At 41.5% G+C, this 9,580-nt stretch overlaps 1 protein-coding gene across 6 annotated transcripts in view; it reads right to left on the reverse strand.

The window, feature by feature from the left end:
- The window catches only part of PTBP2 (polypyrimidine tract binding protein 2), a 50,831-nt gene extending 42,142 nt beyond the window's left edge, over positions 1-8,689 (reverse strand). For 5 of the 6 annotated variants that reach the window (XM_031614843.2, XM_031614839.2, XM_031614838.2 and 2 more), the window contains exons 1-2: positions 8,202-8,689; positions 6,667-6,697 (exon numbers count right to left, since the gene is read on the reverse strand). In XM_031614843.2, the coding sequence (XP_031470703.2) occupies positions 6,667-6,697; positions 8,202-8,416 (246 nt within the window). In that variant the 5' untranslated portion in view covers positions 8,417-8,689. The remainder of the gene's footprint in view (positions 1-6,666; positions 6,698-8,201) is intronic. The other variant, XM_031614844.2, reaches the window with a different exon arrangement.
- Positions 8,690-9,580: the final 891 nt, after the last annotated feature.

Genomic DNA, 9,580 nt, shown 5'->3' on the forward strand with positions numbered 1-9,580 from the left:
GTCTTCATGAGTACTTAAGAATCCTATTACATCACTTGGCCTTAAATTCCCTGTGAACTAACAGGATAAAATATGTCTGCCTTCCCATACTTTATCCTCTGTATTCTTTTTCCCTCTATTTCAATCCTTTTCCATGCTGTAAACATCATATGGTTGGCTGGGGACATCTCCTAACAATTAACTGAAATAATGAGTCCACAAATATTAAAGTAAGGATGTATCTAGGAAAAAACTAAGTTTGCTTTTTTTTTTTCCTTTCAACTATAAACCCAACGCATACCACAGAATTTTCAGAAACTGAGCATGCACAGTCAAGGGAATGTGAAGCCTTTAAAACCGAAAGGAGACAAGCCTCCACTCCTGTGAAAAGCCTCCAGACTCTCAATCAAAACAATGTGAAAAAAGAGCCAAAGTTCTCAAAGCATCTGAAATCAACATGGGTATACTTAACCAGGCAGCTGAAGTGTTAAGAACCTTCACTTAAACCATGCCACCCAGCTTCACTTTTAAAAACTCAAACTTTGAAACTGTAATGAAAGACTTCAGTCAGAAATCTAGCCCAAGACCAGTCAACACTTCAAACGCCCTGGATGAAGTACAAAGATCATTTATTTCAGCATGTCAGACTTATTCTGCTTTCACAAGCACAGAAACAGTTACTCTGAAGCAGATGTATATAACTGGTAGAAAACTGGAACAGGCAAGAATAGCTCACTCAGGAGATACTGTTTGGATATGCTCTTATCAGTTAGAATACATACAATGGCATCTAGAAGTAAAGCATTGTTCTGTAGCAGTTTCTACAACCCTAAAAGAGCCATCAGAAATGAATTTCCTACTTGACCATCTACTATACTTGTAACAATAAATGCAAAGTTCCAGTGCTACTGTAAAGTCTTTAATGCAATAATTACTTTAGGTATTCAAGGAAGAGCTGAATCTATGAAAACCTAAAAAGAGCTGTATGTATTTGCAGCTTAATAAAAGGCACAGCACATAAGCCTGAAATTAAACGTCAGTCCCCATAGTAGGTTGTAAAACCACAACCTCATTAAAACAAACACCACAACCAAAAGCAACAGTCCTACCTTCTCACTGGTCCTAAACAGTTTGTTTCTACTGCCCATCCCAAGTCATATAAAGTCTATATTGCTACAAGAGCTTATGCAGCCATGTCAGATTTGCCCCAAAGCACTAAAGAAGACGTAAGTCATACCCGTGTCAGCTCAGCTTCAACCTGGTTAAGTTCCCAAGAAAGGTTTGTGAAATGGTTATTCAAACAATTGTGCCTTAGGTGTCACAGAGGCAGGAAAAACTGGAATGCAGCTTTGTTTGTCTGTGAAAAAAAATCTCAGAGCTCTAAGAAACTGGAAAGGCATCCTAATGTTGACATTCATCAAGCTCTTCAAATTGGGCAAATGATCACATTTCTCTTCCCGTGGTCCTCTCAATTAATACACAAGTCTAGGTGTTCTCTTGCAAAGGAAAAGTGACTTCCAATTTGCAACAGACAACAGAAGTTTCCAGTAAGCATTCAGAGTATAAATCTTCAATACTTTTATTCTCTCTCCACTTTCAGCTTTTTCTTTTTTAATTGACATAGTACCCAACCATTCTGTCACCTTAAGAAAAAAAGTTACAGAAATAAAAAGGACGAATTGTAGCAGACTTTCCTGAGAACAAATATGAAAACCACCTCCAACAGGGTCCACTTTAACATCTTTTATAAACAGCAGGCGTCTTTCATTGTATTGTTTCAGTTGCTTTTGCCATCAAGGACATACTTTACATATTCCTGCTGAAGAAATAAATCCAGATGCCAGTTCCACACTTACAAACTTCAATCACATATCATTCCCACTTCACTGTTAGAACGTTCCGAATATTTTTGCTTACTAGCGCTACTGTAACAAAATATTGCTGAATATAAAGGTTCAATTGTAAACATTATCCCAGCTAACAGTTTCTCCAATTCACAGGCAAACATCTTTCATGCCACTGCCCCTAGCAGAAACCTGGTCTAACCTACTAACAGCCCAATTGGTATGAAAGACACTCTAGTACTTTACGAAAAATAAAACAGATCATCACATGGCATTTGTCTGTATAAGAGAATCAATTTCCTATGCTTCCATTGCCCTCCTCTTATCTAAGAGCAATGACCATCAAGGTGAAACAGTAGATCTAGGGAAAAAAAAGAAACAGAAGGGAAAAATCTACTAAAATACATTTTCTCTTTTCCTAAAGGGAGGCTAAACTTATCTTTTGTTAACTTGCTAGAATTTCTAATAGATTATTCCTACGCTTCCTTTACTAAAGTATATTACAAACAGCTTAAATAAAAAGTCACAATATGACCAAAATATGTTTCCACCATAACGAAGCTCTCCATTATTAGTAGCAAAAACCAGTCAGTTTTCTATAATTTCCTAGGAGAAGAGAATATCTCAGAATTTGAGTTAAAAAAAAAAAAAGAATTGAATACTGCTTAGGGAATACTTACAAACACTGTTAATCACTGCTCTCTTATTTCTCTCCTTCAACTTTGTGCTGGTTTTAGCTACTGCCTTTCCTCCACACTGTTAAATTTCAGCAATCAGGAAAAAGAGGACCTTTGTGATACACCACTTGTCAGAAAGCTAATAGAAAGTACTAGTATGCTATGTTCTTGCATCTCCCACTCAACCCTAATATTGCCAACTAAAACCACAATGAATTTCCTTTTTTCTTAAGCCTTCTAAAAAAGTTGATGCTCTCACTCTTGGGAAAAAATCCTTTTCCCAGATCTTCAAAACAAACCTGTATTTACAGTAACATACGAGCTTTCTTTTCCTAGACATAACCTGGGCTGTTCACATTTGGCAGCTGAAGCTCCGCTCTTGGCCAGACTGTAACCCAAAGCAGCTCTACGGTGTTAGAAATTCCCAAATGCTATGTACCATGTAAACGTATTAGAAGAAAGAACGAAGAAAGGAAACCTTTTCCCCCCATACTTTTTCTGCTCATCAGGTAGAGTGTCATAAGCAGACTGACTGTAGCCATCCTGAAACATGCAATGCACATCCCCAAATGAGTCACTCAATTGTTCAGGCCACATTCACTGCACAGCTACTCATGCCAATCAGGAGAAAGATGATACATTAAGCTGAAGTGGCCCACACTTACAAAGAGAACTATCAATACCAACTAGCAGTTCACTGTATAGTTATTCCCTGCATCTCTGCGAGGTGCATTCTTTCCATCACAGCTTCTGCATCTCTGAAGATTTTCGTTATTACTCCAGAGAAAAGATAGATTATATACTTCCTACATTCACTGCGTTGAAAGCCCTCCACCACTCCAAGTACCAAGTAATTTTACTTGGCCAGATTAAAGCGTCGTAACTGTAAGAACACAAGACAGCAATTCTAACTACAGCTGTCAGATCCAGATGTCAAAATGCCAAAATTGACATTCCTCACTGACTACAGACATAAGATGCTAGCTTGTCTCTGAAACTCCCTGAAATTTGGAATGCCATTTTGTTTTAATAACTATGGACCACACGCAATAAAAACAGAGCAACTAAAATGTACAGTTAGAAAAAACATTTTATACAACATGACAGCTTCCAAAAGCGTGTACAAAGAAATCCATAAACTTAAGATGTACAGAATTTCTTCAAGAAATGAAAACCTGAAGAAGTAACATTTGACACAGTATTACTGTCACTACTGGAAGCCTTATATCTGTTGTTCTACTCAAAAAACTTTATACAACTGTTTATATACAGTGGGAGTTCACAAAGTAACATCTGACACAGAGTTAAAACTCAGTATTTTCATACTGCTAACTAAATTGTACTGTAAGGGGTGTACTTTGTGCAAAGGCACACCATGAATTCTAAGTCAGCCGAACAAGAGACTACATATCAAATCAAGTATGATTTTTTTTTGCTTCTATGAATTGCTTCACATTATGGCCACAAGTCATCTGCATTTTGACATATTCTAATTCTTCCACAAAATAAGCAGACTGCCTCTCTGACAGATATTAGCTGGGAAGTATGCTCTCATAACACATTTGATTTTAGACAGAACACCACATTTGCAGCACATAAACCAAGCTTTCAAATAACATTCATCATTTCTCCACTCCTTCATTTTGTGCTGAATGCTTTCCTCAGTATTAATTTCTTCTGACTCAGCACACAAATAAAATAAAGATGAAACACTGAAGAGTTTGTTGAACAAAATGCTTTAAATCAAGCCATGCTGCATATAAACGATAATAACTTAAATTTAACAACCTCATTAGAAATTTGCAGTTAGACTATATAACTGAGAATATTACAAGCAAGTATGCCCTTTATTTATTCTCGCCTACATACAGATCCCAAAGCTGAAAACCCTTTTTTTTTCTTTAACTCAAAGACAATTCCCTGTCTATACTTGCTAACTGCCACTACTAGCCTTAACAAATGGGTTTAAAACATAGCTAACAAGCTCGCTTTTCTGCTTACAAAAGCAGCCTACCACAAAATAGTTAACACAATCTCCATAGTTGTATCACTGATGATGATTTTGATAAATTGTATTTTCTAAGAGAAGGGTCACAGTCCTTTTCTCCAAGCATAAGGAAATAAGCTCTATAGCTGATCAGCATACATACAGAAGGTACAAAAAATCCTCAAGAAAGTGTAAGGTCACACAAACAGCCTGGGTAAGTTGATCATGTGCAAGTACAGGTAAATCCTTGTCTGCTTCTAATGGCTGTCCAATCATGATAAAAGCAGTATAAAAGAGCATTAAATCTGCTGATGCAAGACCTTGGCACTCAAAAGCTGCTCTCTACCCACTCCCAATACACCCCTAAGAACAGATGACAGCTAAGTTAAAGCCCCATGAATTTTCCCTATCTTCTATACCTATTAATAGGTAAAGCATCCCTCAGCTTTAGAGCATTAGGTTTCTTAACAACAATGAACAGCCACTGGAGAAAAGAAACACACAAGTGTTTCACAATGCTTTCTAGAAAATATGATGAGAGCCAACATTAGACTGCTTATGCAAACCATAAATATGAATTGGTAAGAAATTCCACGTCACATTCTTCTTGGTGTCCTGAGACAGTTACAGAAGCTCCAGGAGACATTCCACCTTATCCCACTTATATTAACAGCTTCCTTCAGAAAACCATCGTCTTTATTTTCTTCCCTATGCTCCTGTGTACAGATTGTTTCCTTTAATATCAACAATACCATTTTCATGTGACAAAGATCATGTCTTTATGTACTTGTTTGCATTTCCCTGTTTTTAACTTAATCATTTTCTGATACACTTCCCTTGCCTTTCTTATATTACATCCACAATTTCTACAATCAGCAGAAAGAAGTAGTTATGCTATTTGATGCGCCTTCATTCACTGCCTTGCTAGTACCTGAAAATATGGTTCCAAAATTGCTCTACACACAAAGTATGTCAGGAATGTTCAAATTCTTGTACGATTCTAAGTTACTCGTACTAAGAATTGATATTGAATCAACTACTGAATTAAGAACATCAGAATTTTATGTTCAAATAATGCACGGATTGTCTGAAATTGCTTCTTCATTAGAAATGACTGAAAGTGATTTTATGAATTGTTTTGCCACAAAGTTCTTTGTGTGGTGCAGTTTATTTCTGAAAGACTTGAATTTAACTGTCAAATACACTCCTACAGTTGTAGGCAGTTGACACTGTCCTCCCAGGTAATGGGGAAACAATTGTACCAGTCTGTATTTCTGAATGGAATAAGCTCTCATGGAAGTACTTTAATAACTGTACTTCTGACTCCAAGAATGATATATCTGCAGTACTGAACACACACATAGACCCAGGTAGGTCCAGAACATACAGTTTATTACAACTTCTCCTAGAAGAGAGCTTATTCAAACATAATGCAGGTTCACCCAACACAGTAGCCGCTGTTATCTAAAGGCTAATTGTATTATGTAAGAGCTAGCCCAAATCCAGCAGAACCACTACTGAACCTGAGCTAGGCAGCTTTACTACACAAAACCTGGTTCACCAAACAGTTAACATAAACCAGCATGAGGTGAAAAGGCAGCTATGTAGCACAGCTACAAACTCCCCAAACAAGCAGAGAGACCATATTCACTAGAAAACTTTCATGCATACCCCTGAAATAGGATTTATTACATGCATTAACAAGTTAAGTTCCCTTTTCCCACAGATCTTTCCATTCTCATTATTTCTCAAGCTGTCTTTATGAAGTACTGATCCAGTTCTTGCAACAAAACTGGATACAGAAGTGAAATCAATAATTAATAACCTACAGGAAACTCCTTCCTTGTTTTAACAAATATGATAAGTTCATAGCTAAACTTGGAGAGAAAAAGTCAAGCACTGTTTTGAAAAATGATCTGCAAAATAAAGCTTTAAAATAGGAATCTGATAGCACTACATTAATTTAGAACTCCTGTTTACAGTCTAGTGCCTAGAAGAGTCTTTTGTGTAGGGTCTCCAATTTATCTCTAGGGATTTTTTGTTAATAAAGCATATACTGCTGACTAAATATCAGCTGACAATGACTGCTTAAAGTCTTAAAATTCGCAATGACACATGCTCAAAGCAGTTCATTTTGTATCAGCAGTGTACCCGCTTATTTGTTAAGTGCACATCCTACCTTCACACCAACTGCAACATCAGTGACAATGCTGTAAGAAAAAAAAAAGAAACATAAGTCAACAAATTTGTTCTCATAAAACCAAGGGCTTTTGTTGGTTTGTTCTGCAACATCAGAGTAATTAGGGATCAAATTAGTTAACAACTTTCCCAATCCATAAAATGTGGCCAAAGAAAAAAAAGATGACAGAGGGTATAGAGGGGAAAACTACAAAAGCTCCACCTGTTCATAGGTTTCTACGGAGTTCAAAGTTTCAGGTAAACATTACTCTAATGCAACACACTACTAGGCAGTACATTCAGGAAACATGGGTTTCTGGATGACATGAGATCACAAACAGGGTGAAAAAGGGAAGAACTTAAAAGTAAACACAGAACTTTTCTCACAAACCCTGTAACTAGGCATCCAGTTCAACTTAAGAGATCTCCTTACAGAAGAAAGCAATAAACATAGGCTTTGAAATGAGCTTGGAAAAAAAACACATTGGCTGGTATCAAAATTTAACCATCAGGTATCCTATCTACATGGAACTCTGCAACAGGTATGCCAAGACACACCATCTTCCTAGATGAAGATTCCTAGATGCTAGAACACTCTAACTTACACTATGCAACAAAACTCCAAAGGGAGCAGAAAACACCAACAGAAAAAAAAAAATGCAAAATATGAACGGGTGAAAGCATTCCACAGCGTAATAACACTCATCAGTGCCAAGACTTCTTCAGCTGGACTTGTAACTCCCAACATTACAGTCAGAAGTAACCATAATAAGCCTTTAAAACTCTCAGAGTTGAAAGGTTACACTCCTAAAGCATACCAAAGGGATTGCTTCTGTGTTTGTGCCAGAACAAATAACTTGCTGGGCATCTAGCAGCAGGAAGGTGCTCTGTTTATACTGATGAAGGCAGCAGCCAGCAGCTCCCTCCCCCCCGGGTCCAAAACTTCGGGCGCTGAGCCTTCTGCCCGCCAGATCGAGGCCCTCGCTGCCTCTCGGCTCCTCCAGAGCGTTCCTTTCTTTGGCTCTTACAGCCCGTCTCCCGCATACACAAAGGCATCTTTCTACCTGGGGAGGGGAGGAAGCCAGAGGGCTACCGGGCAGCGTCTGAAAACAAAAGATCTCCCGCCGGTATCGCTCCTCCTCCCCAGCCAGCTCCGAAACGCCGCGTGCCGCACGGAGCGGCTCCTCGCCCCGCGCCCGGGGGCCACGGCAGGGCCGAGGGGCGCCCGAGGGCGGCGCGGGGTAGCAGCGCACCGAGCAGGGGGCGGGATCGCGCGGCCCACAGCCCTCGGAGACCCCAAACAAGGGCCCGCGTCGGGGAGGCCGAGCTCCCCTTCCCCACCCGGCGCGGGGCCTCGCGCTCCGGCCCTCCCGCGGCCGGAACCCGGCCGTCCCCGCGCCGCCGGCCAGCGGCCGCTCCCACGCCCCGCAGCCGCGACGGGACCCGGCGCACGGAGAGGTCCCGGCGCCGAGCGGGCGGCACGGCCGCCGCCGGGCCTCGTCCCAACCCCCCGCCGGCCCCGGCCGTCGCTCTCACCCGTCCATCGCCGAGCAGGACGAAGCGCTGACCAGCGGGACGGAGAGCCGCGCGACCGACGAGCACGGAGAGCCTGCGAGAAAATGGCGGCGGGGCCTGCACGGAAATTGCCGAACGTTGCCGAGCGCCGGATTCCGCTCCTCGTCCCTCGCCGCCACGGAGCATGCGCCAGAGTCCCGAGCGCGCGCAGAAGGCGTGCCTGAAGCTTCTGCCATCAGCCGCCCGGCCCGTGAGGCGGCGCGAGCCTGCCAGGCCTCGGGCGGGAACGGGGCGCGGCCGCGGCTCGGCGCGCCGGGCTGTGGAAGTGGGCGGTGCTCCTCGTGGCGGCGGGCTTTCGGGGAGCGCGGGACGCTGTCTCGCTTGGGAAAGCCCCTGCCCTGCGTGAGAGTCTGTCTGATAAGAGACACGGACTGCGGTCTCCTGTATAGCTGACAACCGGTATTGTTTCGGAAATGAAGGCGAACGTGCCAATCGGCGTCTGCACCGCGCTGCCTCTGTGCGAAAGTTGTTCCCGCGCTACTCCGGCAACTCCAGTAGCAGAGCACGTGCCCTGCGTGGCTGCTGGGGAGCCGGCTTCATCTGCCCGCTTTTTTGCCTGGTCTCAACATTTCATAGGGTGCGCGAGGTTTCTAGAAAGCAGTACTCGCTTCACAGTCTTAAATTACATTCAAAAAAACGTTTTTATACCTGTGATGGAAAATCTGAAAATGACCTTAATGTGCCCCCAAAAGATCCGAGGCATAGGAGGACATTAAAGGGCGTCGTCTTAAACCCATTGCGCATCTCTTCTGTGATGCTCCAGTTTCCTCTTTTTTGCGGTGACATCCACCAGAAGCCATCTGATTGAATGAACTAGTGGTACTCGCTCAGTTTATCCTCTGAGTGATTTGCTCCTCCGTATAATGGAGATGGAGGAGAAAGCAGTAAATGTTTACAGCAGAACAGGAACTGAGTTTGCAAATATCTGGGAAACGTTTACTTAGCAAAAGAATGGATGGGAGAGGTAGGAATGGGTGTGAATTTGTAGAGCAAAACGCTGGTCCCCTTGAATCCAGAAATGAAATAATTGATCTGGAATTAACAAACAGCATTTAATCCTAAAAGGAAAAAAAAAATACATCAAACTATCAAAATGCATTAATTCATTCAGTTGCTTATTCAATACAGTATTTCATTTTCCTCTTCAAGTAGCTTTGTCTTTTTTACTATAAAAGTATTTCATTATGCTTTTGGACACCATTGTCTAGTATATTTTGAACACTGATAGTATAAGCAGTGAGTTTGTCATCTGTTTTCTCTGTAATACGTCTTTGCTTTATCTTTCTCATAGTTTAGAAGGTCAAAAAAAAAAAGCTGCCTCAGGCACCTCCTTTTCCTTC

This window comes from Phasianus colchicus, chromosome 9 (assembly GCF_987193195.1).
Source record: "Phasianus colchicus chromosome 9, bPhaCol1.hap1.1, whole genome shotgun sequence".
NCBI classification, from domain to species: Eukaryota; Metazoa; Chordata; class Aves; order Galliformes; family Phasianidae; genus Phasianus; species Phasianus colchicus.